General features: G+C 38.5%; 2 protein-coding genes across 2 annotated transcripts in view; one reads left to right on the forward strand and one right to left on the reverse strand.

Annotated features, from left to right (window-relative positions):
• CCDC146 (coiled-coil domain containing 146) overlaps positions 1–18,687 on the reverse strand; it is a 140,046-nt gene that overhangs the window by 81,332 nt on the left and 40,027 nt on the right. The gene's annotated exons all lie outside the window — the stretch shown is intronic.
• FGL2 (fibrinogen like 2) lies at positions 350–7,212 on the forward strand. Its single transcript, XM_007187101.2, has 2 exons — positions 350–1,074; positions 3,860–7,212. The coding sequence occupies exons 1-2, from the start codon at positions 459–461 to the stop codon at positions 4,564–4,566; spliced, it is 1,323 nt and encodes a 440-aa protein (XP_007187163.1). The 5' UTR covers positions 350–458; the 3' UTR covers positions 4,567–7,212.

Below are 18,687 nucleotides of genomic sequence, written 5' to 3' on the forward strand. Positions count from 1 at the left end.
GAAGGAAAAAGAACCATTTCCATTTTTGTAACATTTCTGTCCTTCACATAATCTGGATAACTAGCACATTCAATTTTATCTTTAAAAACTGTTTACCCCACTGTGGAGTTAAGTATCATGAAATGATTTACTTCAAGTATAATTATTTTAAGATTCAAGATTTTTCTTGTGCTTTTTAAAAATAAAAGATGAAAGTGAAACTTGTTGAGTATGTGCCTCTGACCAACTGCAGGAATTCCAAAGCGGATGGTTTTGATTGAGAACAAATAACAGTGTTGGGGCACACTTGAGTGTGATGAGGGCAATCTCCTCTTCCTCCGCGTTTCTGAGACTGGTGATGCAAAGCGCTCCCGCCCTTTTCTGAGAACACGGAAAGCCTGACTCAGGAAGGCAGCTGCAGCTCTTAAAAGAGCTCCAGCCCGGCCCCCTTCCCTGCTGGGGCGAGCACCACCGCGAAGATGAAGCTGGCGAAGTGGTGCTGGCTGAGCTCGGCTGTCCTTGCTGCTTATGGTTTTTTGGTTGTGGCAAACAATGCAACAGAGGAAATTAAAGATGAAGCAGCTCAGGACGCCTGCCCGGTGAGACTAGAAAGCAGAGCGAAATGCGAGGAGGGAGGCGACTGTCCCTTCCAGGTGAACCTGCCCCCGCTGACTATTCAGCTCCCCAAGCAGTTTGGCAGGATCGAGGAGGTGTTCAAAGAAGTCCAGAACCTCAAGGAAATTGTAAAGAGCCTGAAGAAGTCTTGCCAAGACTGCAAACTGCAGGCTGATGACAACCGAGACCCGGGCAGAAATGGACTGCTGTTACCCGGCACAGGAGCTCTGGGAGAAGCTGGTGACAACAGAGTTAGAGAGTTAGAGAGCGAGGTTAACAAGCTGTCCTCTGACCTTAAGGATGCCAAGGAGGAGATCGACGTGCTTCAGGGTCGCCTGGAGAAGCTGAATCTTGTAAATATGAACAACATAGAACATTATGTCGATAGCAAAGTGGCAAACCTAACATTTGTTGTCAATAGTTTGGATGGCAAATGTTCATCTAAGTGTCCCACTCAAGAACAAATACAATCACGTCCAGGTATGTATAATAATGTTTTCTTATCATTTGTTCATGAATGTTATATAGCTAGACAGTATCTATAAACATTAACCTGAGCATATAAGTTAAATAAAGGATGAATTATGTAAGTTAAGCCTTTTATTCATCAAGGTAATACAGAAAAAACTATTATCTTTGCACACGTGCCCACAGAAAGGAATAGGACCTAATTACAAAAAATCATAATGAGTTCTGTATGCGTTAGAAAGCACTTTCAATTTCAAAGATCTTATTTGCTGACGCCAGAGCTACACACAAACAGAAGTGGAGGGAGAGAATTTCTTTTCTTTTTTTTTTTTTTAAACATCTTTATTGGAGTATAATTGCTTTACAATGGTGTGTTAGTTTCTGCTGTATAACAAAGTGAATCAGCTATACGTATACATATATCCCCATATCTCCTCCCTCTTGTGTCTCCCTCCCACCCTCCCTATCCCATCCCTCTAGGTGGACACAAAGCACCGAGCTGATCTCCCTGTGCTATGCAGCTGCTTCCCACTAGCTATCTATTTTACATTTGGTAGTATATATAAGTCCATGCCACTCTCTCACTTTGTCCCAGCTTACCCTTCCCCCTCCCCGTGTCAAGTCCGTTCTCTACGTCTGCGTCTTTATTCCTGCCCTGCCCCTAGGTTCTACAGAACCATTTTTTTTCTTTTTTTTAGATTCCATATATATGTGTTAGCATACAGTATTTGTTTTTCTGACTTACTTCACTCTGTGTGACAGACTCTAGGTCCATCCACCTCACTACAAATAACTCAATTTCATTTCTTTTTATGGCTGAGTAATATTCTAAGAGAATTTCTTAATGTTTCAGTGAGTTTAACTTATTTATCTCTTCACTGAAGTGTTTGAGAACAGTAGAGTTAAGGCAGTGTTTGTGGTTGTACTCTGTTCTTTGGAAATCAGTTTTTTTTGTGTGGTCAGGTGACTGATCCTTATACAGCGACAAGAGACCTCTGAAAGATTTTAGCAAGTAATCTGCAGTTCATAATCCCAAATGTCTAGTGGAAATGGGAGATTTTATAGATGGGATAAAAGCAGCTATATGGCTTCATATGTGTGCAAAACTTTTTGCTTTGAGACCTAGTGGCCCAAAAACATTTTAAGGGGAGTTTTGGCATGCCACTAAGGGAAGGAATACATTCTTATTTCTTCCTCTCTTTCACTAGAATTCAAGCATGTAACAATAGAACCCATCTTCCCCATCCAGATTATTTGCTGATAATCTGAATTAGCTTTAATAAATATATGTTAAAGGCCATAAACCTAACTGCCTGTTCTGCCCACGAACTGCTAGCTGTGGCACTGGTTCCCCCAAACCCTGGTTTTTCCACATGAGTTTCTGGGACCATTGCTGATGGTGGTCTTATCACACTTTGGAAAGCCATCTCTGCATGAGTGTGAGGTTGAAGGGATATGGTGCCTGAAGCAGAGATCATGGTCCTTTGAAACAAGCACCTCATGCATCTTCGCTAGGTAGATTCCCCAGGGAATCTACCCAGTGAAGGTATTTGGGAGATTCCAGGACCACTGTTGCTAATACTCCCAGCAGCCTGTATCTAAATGTGCCCTGAACATTGCAAGGCAGAGTTTCACATCTTAGGTGACATACCTGGGTGAACATTAGATGTGGCACTGCATGGCAATTTGTAATGACAAGAACAAGATTCTACTGTCTTTTTTTCTACTAAGTTTTGGGGAACTATCTGAATATTCTGAGTTCTAAGTACACATGAAGAGATTATTTGTGGCTCATGAGTGGCTTGTATTAAACTTGCCTGATCCAGTACCAATTTTTAAAAAAATTATTTTGGAGTAAATATCTGTATTGGTTCCTACAGAACCACATTAACTGTTTATTACACTAATCCTGAGCATAATCACCTGTGGTTTCCTTCTAGAAACCAGACATGTGAAACACTAGCTAAATATTTTCCCGGATAATAAATTCAGAGTAAGAATATTGGTATATTATCGAAGTTTTTTAAAACAACTTACGCTTCTCTGTCTAATTGTCAAGCAAGTAAAATAAATGGAAATGTTGATCAATGCTGTATTTTAGAATTTTAATAAATCATTTGGAAAAATCCTATAAAACTGCCTGAAAGTAGAGTCTAGCAGCCTCTTTAGGTGAAAGGATATAGAAGCCTCTGCTTCCTCTGTATACATGGAATGCAGTTCTAGGAGAGTTAGAATCATCTGACTTTCAGGACAAAGGGATGCAGTGGTTACAAGGACAAGCTTTGCAGCCAGCCAGGTCTGAGCTCAGTCCTGGCTCTGCCATTTAAAACTTCTGTGAAGTTGGGCAAGCCACGGATCCTTTTTGAGCCTAATATTCTTTCTCACCAGCAGGTTGTTAATAATATCTACATCATAAAGTTCATGTGCAGATTAAGTGTGAAAATGTTATCAAGTCTTTGGCAGAATCCCTAGAACACATGTGGAGCCCTCACTAAATATTACTAAGTTACTAAAACTATCACTTCTATTTCTTCTTGTTGTTGTTTGTTGGTGGTGTTGTCAGTATTATTACCAACCATGACTGGGTTGGGGAGCTTTGTCTGCTTTATGACACCACGTTCCTGTTCTGAGGCGTTGACAAGCTTTTGCTAAACAGGTCCCAGTAAGTTTAGCCGAGCAAGGTTTCATTATCACCATTGATCAAATTATAAAACTGCTTTCGTGCACATAAAGAATTCTTTAGATGCCTAGTTTTTATTAACAAAATCCAATGCCTTTCTTTTTTTTACCCCTGCAGTTCAACATCTTATATATAAAGATTGCTCTGAATACTACACAATAGGCAAAAGAAGCAGTGAGCTCTACAGAGTTACACCGGATCCCAAAAATAGTAGCTTCGAAGTTTTCTGTGACATGGAAACCATGGGGGGAGGCTGGACAGTGCTGCAGGCACGTGTTGATGGAAGCACCAACTTCACCAGAACATGGCAAGACTACAAAGTAGGCTTTGGAAACCCCAGAAGAGAATTTTGGCTGGGGAACGATAAAATCCATCTTCTGACTAAGAGTAAGGACATGATTCTAAGAATAGATCTTGAAGACTTTAACGGTGTCAAACTCTATGCCTTGTATGATCACTTTTATGTGGCCAACGAGTTTCTCAAATACCGTCTACACATTGGTAACTATAATGGCACAGCTGGAGATGCCTTACGTTTCAGTAAACATTACAACCACGATATGAAGTTTTTCACCACCCCGGATAGAGACAACGATCGATACCCCTCTGGGAACTGTGGGCTCTACTACAGTTCAGGCTGGTGGTTTGATGCATGTCTTTCTGCAAACTTAAATGGCAAATATTATCACCAGAAATACAGAGGTGTCCGAAATGGGATTTTCTGGGGGACCTGGCCTGGTATAAGTGAGGCACAACCTGGCGGCTACAAGTCCTCCTTCAAAGAAGTCAAAATGCTGATCAGACCCAAGCACTTTAAGCCATAAATCACTAATGCTCATTCTTTTGGGTATTCATTACCTAATAGGGCAATTAATTCCTTCAGCACTTTGGAATATGTTTCATACTCTTTTTCCATGGCTTAAAATTTCTCTCTGAGCAATGGATTCTTATGCTATACAGCATTTGAAATAAAGCTGAAAAATACGCCATTTAAAGAAGTCCTTTGTTGCTGTTATGCTGTTATCCAAATAAACACTTGCGAGCAATTGGGAATTTTGAGAATCACACATTAGGTTTATAATTCTCTTAATTCCTCTTATTTGAAAAGCTTTTAGTCATATTACTCGCTCTAATTAAAAAAATACTTGTTTGTTCAGTAGGCTAGATTTTACACAAGTAACCTGTATTTTGACTGTGACTTAAACACATCTTTTCAGGCTATAAATAGTTATTGGGTATTTATTTGTCTCTAAATAACCTATTCCTCATTCTGAGATAAACTTACTCAATTTATGGCATTTACAGCATTTTAATTTCCAAGCAAAGGGAAACATACGTAATTAAACCTGTTCATGCACTATTCGTGAAATGTAAAACTTTATCATTTAAAATATTTTAAAATGTGATAGCATAACGTCACTCCTAAAAGCATTCAGAAAATGAATTTAACCTTAAAGACCATGGTTTAAAGGTAATTCATTCATAGTTTATAACTCTTTAGATGTTTGATGGTAAAAACTGCTTTAACATGAAAAATATCTTCCTTTGCTCTAATGCACAATAGTTTTAAATTTAAGACTGCTCACCACTGTGCGAGACTACTGGTAGACTTTCTTTTGGAGAGGTAAGTGTGGGTGAGGAATGAAGCACTTATATATAGGCCAATTTTATATCCAAAGCGATAATATCATTAAGTGAGTCACGTCATAGAAAGCTGTTTTATAGGACAAATAGATAAATCTATTTATAAAAAAATATGAATTTTGAAATATATAGAACCGTAGTTCAAATATTATATATTTCAACCCTAAATGGTATATTGCTTGTTTTGCTATCAGAAGATTCAAATACGGGTGTTTATTTTTTTTAACAAAACAAAAGTATCTGGAACTTTTATAATTCATTAATTAATTCCAGAATGCAAAAATGATATTCAAAAGATTATAAAAATAGTTTGTTAAATTTCACCATTGTAAAAAGGGACCATTTCAGAGAGAACAGCTGTATTCTATTGCACGTTTAAAAAAGTGCTCTAGGATAAAATTTGAAAAGGATACACCATACTGTATGTGAGTCATAGAAATACATTCAACCTTCAATTTCTGGTGTCTGTTTCTACTAAAGTAACCAAGTTTTCAAAAATAAATTCACAAAGATGCAGCTTTACCCATTATTTGAAAATGATTAAGGAGGATAGTAGCTTTAGGTAAGAAGTGAATTTTTCAACTAATGTCTTTTATAGAAAATTCTAATCAAAAAGAAGCAAGATATTCTTTTAAAAATATATAACATACAAAGTGTTCAGGTAAACATGATGAAAACTATATTATTAATACTATTAAAATACTAAAGCAAGAGAAATGCAAATAGAATTAAGTGATGACAAAAATAAAAAATATCGTTGTAGATTTCAGAGGCTTCATATCTACTCAATAATAAATCAAATGTAAATGTTGTAACTAATTTATTCTTTATTTCTCTCTCTTTTCTGTTTTCTAAAAAAGACTGAAGATTTTGATATTATACAACGTATTCATTTCAGATAAGGGCATTTTCACTTACTATATATAACTATTAATATATGTATAAGTATAGATAAATTTCTGTGATAAAAATGGAATCCTTAAAAAAATACAGTTCTAAAGAAAAATAGCTCATATAGCAAGTGTCCACTGATTTAATAGGAACTAGGTATCATTTCAGGAGAAATTGGCAAATAATTCATTAATCTACGTAAATACTTAAAAGCTTGTCTTTCTATCTTTCCACCTTATATTAAATAACTAAAATTTTATTTCCCATTATACTTTTATGGCACCTTTCTAATAACAAACTCTGTAACATAGAAATTCCTTTTTGAAATCATTTCGTGTCACTTATTATATTATAAAATATGTTTCCAATTTTGATCATCTTTAACATATTGATGGAAATAGATTATATCTGAGAGAGTCTTTTGCCTTAACATAACTGTTCACTAATATATGCTAATGTTCATAAATGTGGATTGACTACTAACAAATACATTATTTTAGAGTCTTGTCTCGGTTTCATTTTACTGGCTAATATTTGTTATCTTAATTAACAAGTTATTTCTGCGCTTTATCATGCTTTGAAAATATTGACTAAAATTAGACCTTTAGAAATTCCAAATGGAACTGGCTCACGTATCACAGGAAAAACGTCAGATTTTCTGATAAGTAGTAATGCTCTAAATGAAATGATGACACATTCATCCAATAAATAAAGAGCTTAAATATACGACGATAAAAGATATCCAAATAACAAAATTCGCTGGTCCTTATTTCTGAATGGCTACCCAAGAAAAGGGTAGAAGGTTTAAAGGTAAAAAATGATGGGTAATGTCGTCATGATAAGCTCTTGCTTAGAATTCTTATTTTCCTTTATGTATAAATAGGTTTATGTTTTGTGTCTTTTAAAAACCTTGTGAAATAAAAGATTTAATCTTCTCAACTATTTATTTCTTCAATGCAGAAACATTAAGTATTATTTGTAAAATAATTTTTATATATTTACTCTTGGCTGAAAACTTGCATAATGTTTACCTAACTAGACAATATCTTTGACCCTGTGAAGACTTTAATGAGTACTATTTCATTAACAGGAAGACAGAGACAAATACAGGAACACCATTATCTTATTTCCCTCTAGAATACTGTTGACACATTTGAAATACAGAAGTTTCAGTTTCATTTTGCAGCGTTCAACTCCATCTCCCCTTTTTTCCATCATTCTTGTTGCTGTTCTAGTTTAGCCCTCATCATCCTCTTAGGATAATGCAAGCCCTTCCTAATAGTGACCTGTGCCCCCAGTTTGAATCTATTCCAATCCATCCTCCATATGACTGCCAGAGGGATTATTCAAAAATACAATTCTGATCATGTTATTTTCCTGCTTAAAACCTGTCAACATCTCCTCATTTTGTATATGATAAAATCCAGCAAATAAGCCCCTTCATGAACCGATTTCTGCCTACCCTTTCAGTGTCCTTTCTGCCACTACTCACACTCCTGCCAAACTGAATGCCTTGTTGTTCTAGTACAAACCATATTCTCTCCTATTTTCATTACTTTGTGTTACTCTTCCCTTGGTCTAGATAGAATGCCATCCTTGACCCCCACTGAGTTTTGTCTTATTATCCATAATTAAGAGCAGGGACTCAGCAGCCAGACTTAACTAGGTTTGAATTTCAGCTCCATTATTTGCAAGCTGTGTGAAAACAGGCAAAATCACTTAATCTCATTGTTCTTTGGTTCCTTCAATTATAAAACTGGGATAACAGTAGAATAGAGTTATTGAGACGATTAAATGAGATAGCATATGCAAAGCACCTAGAACATACATATATATTATCATCATCATCCTCCTCCTAAATAATTATCTTTCCTGGGCAGTCTTCCCTGATGACATCAGGAGGGGTTTGGTGCCTTGTCTCTTTGGTCCTATACCGTCCTATATATTCCTTATTATACATTACATTATTCCATAATCGTCTAGATTCTACCCTAAAATCAATCTGTTAGGCTAGGATGTAAAGGAAATTTGAGACAAGAGTGTTATTACTCAAAGTGGTTCATGAATATGTTACCATAGATGAAGAGCTGTAGTCTAAAGAAGCCAGAGTTACAACTGGGGAAGGAGTAGGTACCATCAAATCTGAGGATCTGGGAGATTGTGAACGCGGTTTAGAAGTGACTGACTTCAGGGGAGGATATGGCAAGACAGGATCGCATATACTATAGCACTGCGTACATAAGAATGACAAACTTTTAGAAGGGGTTCTAGGAATATGCCTCTGGGTATATATCATGCAGAGGAGTATGGTTGTACTAGGCCAGACAGTGATTGTTTTACCTGGCTGAGTTCCTAAAGAAAAAAGTAGTTTTTCATACTTATACCATATTGCAAATTTGAAATTAATTTTAATCATACCAAATGCATACATGCTTTAATGTTTTTAAAAAAATTATAGCTTAGACTAAAGACCCCTTTGCAAGCCACCTTCAATTCCTATGTCCTCCCTCTCCCCAGAGGTAACAAGCAGAGTTGGCTGAATCCAAACTCGAATTTCATTCTGTGCATTGTCAATTTGCAATGTTTACTGAATCATAGCTCTGCCAGGTTTCTTTTGTTTATTGATTGGGAAGAGTTGGGAGTGAGAATAGAAGTGAGGGAAATTGGGGGTACTTGGAGAACTCGGAGTCCCCTGAATTCCCAAATGTGACTGAGCCTCCGTGACTCCTTGAAGTGGTCCCTCCCCCACATTAGATAGAGGTCTTCTTGCTGAAGGCACTGTTGTCTTCTTTCCTGAGGGAGTAATCTTTCAAAAAAATTTTTAATACAATTTTTAAAGGTGACTTTCCATTTACAGTCATTACAAACTACTGGCTATACTGCCCATGTTACACAGTACATCTTTGGGTCTATCTTATACCAAATAGTTTGTACCTCCCGCTCTCCCACCCCTATATTGCCCCTCCTCCCTCCCCACTGGTAATCACTAGTTTGTTCTCTATGTCTGTGAGTCTGCTTCTTTTTGTTATATTCACTATTTTGTTGTACTTTCTAGATTCCACATAAAAGTGATATCATTTAGTATTTATCTTTCTCTGTCTGACTTGTTTCACTTAGCATAATGCCCTCCAAGTCCATCCATGTTACTGCAAATGACAAAATTTCATTCTTTTTTATGGCTGAGTAGTATTCTGTTGTATTTATATACCACATCTTCTTTATCCATTCATCTGTTGATGGACACTTAGGTTGCTTCCATATCTTGGCAATTGTAAATAATGCCACCAGGAACGTTGGGGTGCATGTATCTTGACAGCTACATGTAAAAGAATGAAATTAGAACATTCTCTAATACCATATACAAAAAATAAACTCAAATGGATTAAAGACCTAAATGTAAGATCGGATACTATAAAACTTGTAGAGGAAAACATAGGCAGAACACTCTGACATAAATAGCAGCAATATTTTTTTGAATTTGTCTCCTAAAGTAGAGGAAATAAAAGCAAAAATAAACAAATGGGACTTAATTAAACTTAGCTTTTGCACAACAAAGGAAATCATTGAGGGGTTCTCTGGTGGCGCAGTGGTTAAGAATCCACCTGCCAATGCAGGGGACACGAGTTCGAACCCCGGTCTGGGAAGATCCCACATGCCGCAGAGCAACTAGGCCCAGGTGCCACAACTACTGAGCCTGCACTCTAGAGCCCATGCTCCGCAACAAGAGAAGCCACCACAAGGAGAAGCCCATGCACCGCAACGAAGAGTAGACCCAGCTCGCCACAACTAGAGAAAGCCTGTGTGCAGCAACGAACACCCAACGCAGCCAAAAATAAATAAATAAAAATAAATACATTAAAAAAAAAGGAAACCGTTGACCAAAAAAAAAAAAAAAAAAGACAACCTACTGAATGGGAGAAAATATTTGCAAATGATATGACCAGTAAAGGATTAATATCCAACATATATAAACAGCTCATACAACTCAACATCAACAAAACAAACTACCCAATCAAAAAATGGGAAGAAGACCTGAATAGACATTTTTTCCAAAGAGGAAATGCAAATGGCTGGCCAACAGGCACATGAAAAGATGCTCAGCATCACTAATCATCTGGGAAATGCAAATCAAAACCAAATAAGATATCATCTCACACCTGTCCGAACGGCTATCATCCAAAAGAACAGAAACAACAAATGTTGGCGAGGGTGTGGAGAAAAGGGAACCCTTGTGCACTGTTGGTGGGAATGTAAACTGGTGCAGCCACTGTGGAAAACAGTATGGAGATTTTTCAAAAAACTAAAAATAGAACTATCATATGACCCAGCAATTCCACTCCTGGGTATATATCTGAAAAAAACAAAAACACTAATTCTGAGGGAGTGATCTTAATTCTCCTTTAGGCTCCTCCATCCCACTCCTCAGCATTCCCAGATCTGTAACCAGGGCAAGACATGCCCTCTGGTCAATTATAAAGTCAAACTGGTGGAGAAGCCTTTATACAACTTTGCTAATTTATATCAGCAGAAAGCTGGGGAATATGCATAAAGACAGATTTTGAGGTTGCTTGACTAAAGAAGAAAAAACAGAATTTCAGATGTGACCGAGTTCATTGATATAGGTATATTTACCAGAAATTCTGAATTCAATGGGCTAGTTTGGGCAGATGTGTTTGGTTCCAATAGTTTGATTAGTTCACACCTACCTAGATTCAACAGCAGCTTATATTAACTATAGTTGAGAAGCCAAAAATGTCTTGGAATTAAAAGATTTATGAAGATAGAAATGTTAGAGTGGAGTTTGCTGTCATTCATTTAAAAGGTATTTATTGAGTGTATATGATGTGGTCTTCAAGGAAGACCAAAACAGACAAGACCTCTATACTCAGGGAGTTTATATTTAATCAGAAGAGATGAATAAATAAACAATAAATGCCATGAAAAACTAAGCAGCATAAGGAGAGATAAGGAGTATCAGAGGAAAGGTGCTATTTTATACAGGTGGTCTGGGGAGACCTCTCTGTGGAGGTGACATTGGAACAGAGACTTAAAGATACGGGAGAACAAGCCAGGCAGATATCCGGGAGAAGTATGCTCCAGGCAAAGGGAGCATCAGGTGCAAAGGTGCTTGGCACTCTTTAGGGTCAGCAAGGAGGCTGGAAAAGCAGACAGTCTCGGGTGGGAGGGGTTTAGGGGATGAGGTCAGAGAGAGCTTGGGGAGTTGGGGTTAAATAAGAAATGCGGGTGGGGCTGCCAGATCATCTACACCTTGTGAGTCATGGTGAGGATTTTGCCTTTTACTCAGAGTAGTTAATAGCTGTAAGGGTTTTGATTACACAAGGTACATGATCTCATCCAGTTTTAAAAGCGGAGAATAGACTGTTGGGAGACAAGATTGAAGCATGGACACCAGTTTGATGGTGTTTGCAATAACCTTGGAGAGTGACGGTGGTTGCAGTGAAGTGGATCTTTAAGATAAAGGGGTGGACAGTGGAAAGATTTAGAGGTATCACAGAAAAGTACGGGATTTTAGCCTGAGCAACTTGAAGGACGGAGCCGCTGTTAACTGAGATGGGGAAGAACTGCGCGGGGGAGCTGTCTGCAAAGTGTGTGGGCGGGCGGGTAAGGGATGGGGACCAGCAGTTTTGAATCTTCTCAGTTCAAATATCTATAAGACAGCCAAGTGGGTGGCATTTGGATGTTAGTGTGATGTTCAGGGAAGACATCTAGGTCGCTAGAATATAGATGGTAATGAATCTGTGGGACTAGATGAAATAACCTAGTAAATAGGTGTACGTGGGGCAAACGCTTTCACAGAAGGGGTTGGAGATAGGGAGGAACCAGCGCAGTCGTATCCCATCCACCCACCCTGTAAATGTGCCATTAGAGAAGTCCCAGGGTTGCTTCCTTATGAAGAGGGCAGAGATTTCTTCCTACTGGAACAGATACTTTCTCTGGATTATTTGAGGTTTGGATGTGCTTTTCCTTGCTTCTGCCAGCCACACTATTTTGTTGGGTTACTAGATGTCTTAGAAGCCATTATGTTACTCTACTATGGATTTCTGCAAATCATTGCTTTTGACTTAAGCAGTCACTTCACAGTGAAGGGAGGAAGCAATGACATACTGAAGCCTCAGATAGTGCATCTTCTGGGAGACACCAGCTTGTGAGGGTGGAGGGTTGTCACGCAGGATACAGTGTGTGCATGCACGTGTGTGTATGTGTGTACATAGCAAGAGAAATATGAACTAGGCCACAGACCAAAAAACATTCTTTGTTAACAGTGTAATGCCCAAGTTTGAGGAATCACGTATGGACATTTTAAATCATTAGAGCACTAGTTTGCTATGATTATAAACCTTTAGTTAAGCAGAGACTGGTTTTACTCCTTTTCTCTATTTTTAAGACATTAATGATCTTAAAACTTGCTTCTTTCACAAACATTCTCCTATAGTTATCCAAATTAGAGGTAACCTAAGTCTTGTATTTCTAATAGCTTTCAAAGCGCTTACACTGGAATGGCTATCAATAAATATGACCGGGAATTTTCACTTAGGTTGGGTCCAGCTGCAGGTAGAAATGAGAATAGCTCTCTGCATATGGGTAGGTTTCCCTTGTGGTGTGTAGATGCATGTACATGCACACATACACACACACGCACGCACACCCCACATGTACATATATGATATACATGCATGCTTATATGTGGTATTTGTAACACATCTGCTATAGCACACAAGGAAACCTGCCCATTGAAATAAAATAGACATGTAGCTCTTACATGTAGTCAAAAGTCAATACAACAAAAATCACACTTGGCCAATAGCTAACTTATTTTAAGCAATGTTATATAAAATAGAACTTTAGGCAGTTTAATTCCCTATAACAAAGTCTGTGCTATTAGTGCACCTGTTATTCCTTGAACTGTTCCTTCTGTACTGCCTCTCTTCTCCTCCATAGCCCCATAGCATGGCTCCTTCTACTTTGCTCTTCTACTCCTCAACAACTTTTCTGTCAGGTCAGCAGCCTACGGTCCCCAAGCTCATACTCAATTCTGCCTGTGCACCTTTGCTCACCTAAAGTCCCAGGGGTAAACCACAATTAACACCATGATCTAGATAACTGGTGATCAGCATCTTCCTAGGCTTCACACAGTAACTCAAAATGATCTTTATTATTTTATTAGCCATTTTCAGAATGAAATCTGCACTGTAATGCTTAGAATATATACTCTTCTTTTGAAAGCAAAAAATCACATTTTAAAATAGACAGCTTTTTTTGTTTTAGCCCCTTAAAATAACTAGTACATTTATCTTTATTATCTTAATCCAATAAATATTTATCATTTGCCTACTATGTGTATAGCATGGTGTGACGTGCTTATTAAATTATTTTGAGTAAGATCTTTTCCAAATAATAACTTTCTAAACTCTCAAAATATAAGTTCAATCTCTAGCATTCAAGATTTTCTCTGAGTGATTAAGGATGACACTGTTTAAGATGAATTGCTTCTCTATTACAAAAGCCCTCATACAAAGGTTCAGCATATTTGGAATCATATAGAATCTGAAAACTTGCTCACTTTCTATCTCTGGAAATTGGTTTACTCATCTTCTACAAGAGGAAAGTAATTTGTGCTTACGTTGTGAAAGTTTATCAAAGAAGGGACCACAAAACTATTTGCCTACATTTATTTCCCATTCAGTAATGAGTATCATAATTTTTTTCAGTTAATCCAAGTAACCTGTTTTAATTTTTGTTTAGCGATTCTGCTTCTGAATACTCATAATGATAAGCAGCTGTCCCTTGCTGAGTGCCAACCATGTGCTGGACACTCTCCTAGGAGCATTTCCAATGTTATCTCTGTTTGCTGAGGTTAGTGCCACAATAAGGAGGTAAAGACTTTACACCACTAAAGTCTTCCCTGAGGAAAAAAAGAAACAAACAATCTCTGTTATCTACAAACTCTGTATCATGTGTGGGTCATTATCCATTTTCAGCTTTCCTGGCTTTCTTGGTGTTTTTCTCATGAAATGGACTAATTTTCTCTGATAAATAACCTGTGGAAATTCCATGGTAAAGCACATACATTGTAAACCTCAGTATCACCCCTGCTCTGATTTTCTGTGTGAATCTACAAAGTGGAAGATGATTCCAATTAAATCTTAATTTAAGGTGAAACATCTCTTTTGTATCTTAACAAAAACAATTACATAATATTCTGTTGACAGGAGATTTTTTTTAAAAAGAATTTATTTTCAAGGGTGTTAATGTCCCTACTTAACCTAGTGGGTAAAAATTATTTATTTTCTGTAGCTAAGTCAGAATTTATAACAATTCTGACAGAAAAGGCAAGCAAGTTTCTGTACTCTCCAAACACTGTTCTACTTCCATGGTTACATGGCAGGATTCACAAGGAAAACATTCCCCTTAAGTGCAAAGCACTTTGTAAGTTCTTTGGGAGCCAAAAGATTTCTCATGTAAACACCAAAGTTCTTATTTTCATTTGTTATATAAAATAATTCTTTTAAAATGCAAATATCATTTATAAATGAATGGTGCTGACGATGATGACTTTTAAAATTTCTGTCCTATAACAAGTAAAATTTTTGTCTTTATCTGATCAAGCAAATGATTAAAAATCTAGAGCGGCTCATGGGTATATCATGGGTAGTTATGGAAGTTGAATGGTTACAGAAGTTACGGTCTTTATGGTATGGTATTTATGGGGTTGGTATTTAACAGGCTGAACCGCTATAGTAGAGGTTCTTGAACTATGTCCCCAGCGACCCTAAGGTTCTGTAGACATATTTCATGAAGGTTAAAGGAAGTGGGGTTGGGGGAGATGCCAGGAGAAGCTATGCTGCATGAAACACTGTTCACCTCGAATAGTTCTGCTTTTATATCTTGGATTTTGAGGCTTCATCTTCAATTTCACTTAAAAGATTTTGTTCTGTTTTCAAAAAATATTTGAAAATCACTGCCTCCCCATTGCATATCCCTTGCTCAGTCAGCAAAAATAAAACTGAAATAGATGTACAATGGCTCTAACTTGTTATGATATTTCTTTTTTTTTTTTTAGAATTTTATTTTATTTTATTAATTAATTTATTTTTGGCCACACTGGGTCTTCATTGCTGCGCGTGGGCTTTCTCTAGTTGCTGCGAGCAGGGGCTACTCTTCGTTGCGGTGCGTGGGCTTCTCGTTGCAGTGGCTCCTCTTGTTATGGAGAACGGGCTCTAGGCATGCGGGCTTTAGTAGTTGTGGCACGAGGGCTCAGTAGTTGTGGCTCATGGGCTCTAGAGCTCAGGCTCGGTAGTTGTGGCGCACGGGCTTAGTTGCTCCGTGGCATGTGGGATCTTCCTGGACCAGGGCTCGGACCCGTGTTCCCTGCATTGGCAGGTGGATTCTTAACCACTGAGCCACCAGGGAAGTCCCAGATATTTCTAACTTTAAACATTTAAGTATCTGAGAATTTAGGTGGACTTGATGTGGAAAATGCATTCAGAAACTCAGAAGAAATTTCTCCTCTTTAAGTGTGCCTTGTAAAGTAGTGATTCAGTAGTGTGATTATTTTGGTGGAGGATGTTACTAATTACTATGTACATCTATTCCTTTGAAAGTGGCATGGCTACACATGTTACAGTGCACTGAGTTTGCAAGGAATATCAAGAAGAAGAGCAAAGGCTTCCTGCTTTCAAAGATCCTAAAGCTACTATAGATTAGCTTAAAAAACAGGAAAGAAATAATAAGTGGCATATGGTACAAGCACTATGCAGGGAAGTTACAGCAACAGAAGTGTTCCCATTTTGTCAAGGAAGTGGCATGCTTTAAGAAGGTGGGGTCTGAGCTGTCCTGGAAAAAATGCGTAGAATTCTGAAGCACTGAAGTGTGGAAAGCACTCCTGGGCTGTGTAGAGGATGAGCAAAAGCAGGTTGGAAAATCAGAAGCTAGTTAGGAAAACAATGATATGTCTAATGTGGCTGGAGCATAAGGTATATATAGCAGAGAACAGTAAAAAAAAAAAAAAAAAAAAATTAAAGAGAAGAAAGAAATGGTGGATCAGATTGTAGAGGGATTTGACTATAAGTTCAAGCAAGTGATAGTTAATCCTTATGTTAATGCAAGAAAAAAATCAAATCTAAGTGCCTACAATCTCCCCCTGCCACCTATTGATTGTTCAGTTCTGTGCCTGGACCTGAGGTGATGATGGGATACTGGGTGGGGAGGAAAACTGGAAGGAACTCTAAAGACTATTTTATAGAATAATGAAATGGCCAAAGGTATCAAGGAGAAGAGGAGTGTAGATAGAAAGGGGGAAAAACCTGCCTGGGGATGGGAAAAAAAGTTTCCGAGGGAGTTTTTAAAGAGGGGGTCAAGTGGGGTGTGTGTGGGAGAGGCATCTGCTTTGATGAGGAATTTCAGGAAGCTTTGCCGCATGCTGTGCTGTGGAAGTCCCGCCTCTCTTCCGGAAGGAACCTTCAGTACAGTCAAGTTGCTTTCCACAGCTTTCTGGAGGCAGATCTGTGTTTCCTCTGGCTGTGCTGAGATGGGTTTTAGGGTGGAAGAGAGATGGCTCCCTTTTATTCAGTTCACAAACCATCTGCACAGAGCATGGGGGTCTCCCCAGCGCCCCAGGGGGACTGGAGTTGTGGTGCTGGTGGTGACAGGAGATATGAAGGGGAGAGAATGGGGAGCGACCTTCACCTCTGCATCCTTCACTTCTATATCCACCACATCCAACTCTGTTTTACGTATTGTGCTGCTGTGTATGGTTTTTACTGGAAAAAAAGTGATAAAAGCAGTTTAAGAAGAGGGTGAAAGTCACGATGGTAGGCAGTGAGGTACCCCTGAAGGTGAGAAATGTACTATTAGTGTAAAATGAGGCTCAGAGAACTTACATGGCTTTCTGAAGCCTGTACGGCTAGCACATGCAGACCAAGGATTACAACCCATTTTTACTGAACCATTCTTCCACTCCCCGCAACCCCCCACCAATCAGAGATTTTCTTTCCAAACCATTAGTATTTAAGATAGTTTGAACCTGTCCATTCTGAGATGTAGTCTCTATAGACAGCAAAATTCCTGTCTTCTTAATCTGAGGTTGATGTCTGGTAATGCTTGTACCTCCTTAATTCGTATCTCTGATGCCACCCAGGTATACTTGTTTGCCTACACCTAGGCATGCATGGGCTGGGAGTATGTAAAGAACATTTGCCTCAGAAGATAATGGACTTGGCACGAGGTTCTAAGCTTCCCGTCATCTCCTCTCCATTTCCCCTTATACCAACATACATGCCAGATAGAGTAAAGGTTAAAATATGATGACTCAAACTATCAATGTACTAGGAGAAAACACAGGAAACAATTTATGTAACAGAGTGCCAAAGTTCTTCTTAAGTATTACATAAAATCTTGAAGTTATAAATGAAAAGATCAGTAAATTTAAGCACATAAAAAATAAACTGCCACATGGAGAAAAGCCACCTTAAGCAAACTCAAAAGAAATCCAAAATCTGAGAGAAAGAGTTTGCAGTGCATATTATACACAAAGGCCTACTTTCTGTATGTATAAAGAGTTTCTATGAATCTCTAAGAAAAACTACACAATAAAAAAAAAGGAAAAAAGGATGTGAACAAAATTTACACAAAAAAGAAAGTACAAATTGGTCTCTACATTAACCATGCTTCCAGCTTCTGTAAAGTTGATGCTTTAACATCTGCCCTACATGCCTATGCCAGATACGCCTTGTTCAAAACAACCTGATAATATGCCTGAGTCACCTTGCCTCCCTCATTGTCCTCCTCCCCCACCTTGACAAGAGTCCTCCTCCTGGGACGAGGACAACTTTTCAAATGGAAACCAGCCAATGTAGAGTCCAAACCCTCAACCATCTTGTTTATTAGGCCCTCACACACTGGTTAACTATACAACTGCCCTAATCATCCCAATGCCAGGTGCCAAACAACTAGGGACCTCTCCTATGCCCCAGAGCCTGCTGAAATTATTCAAACTAGCCAGTCCTAAACTGCTTACTCTGCCTCATCCATTCCTTCCCAGGGAAACAACCATAAAGGCTCTTGCCCACTGTTCCTCCCTCTTCCTCTGCCTCCTGACCCACCTGCTGCTTCCCCACGTGGCCCTCCGCCATGACATGGCATGCCTCCTTCTTTTAGGAACTGTGAGTAATAAACTATCATTCCAGTGGCAATTGTCTCCTGACCTGTTGGCCTTCCTATACCTCACGTTTTCTATTAATACACTATATTTTATCTATCTATCTATCTATCTATCTATTTATTTATTGGCTGAACCCCGAGGCTTGTGGGATCTCAGTTCCCCGACCAGGGATTGAACCCGGGCCACAGCAGGGAAAGCGCCAGATCCTAATCACTAGGCCACCAGGGAC

The sequence above is a fragment of the Balaenoptera acutorostrata genome, chromosome 7 (genome assembly GCF_949987535.1).
Source record: "Balaenoptera acutorostrata chromosome 7, mBalAcu1.1, whole genome shotgun sequence".
In the NCBI taxonomy this organism is placed as follows: Eukaryota; Metazoa; Chordata; class Mammalia; order Artiodactyla; family Balaenopteridae; genus Balaenoptera; species Balaenoptera acutorostrata.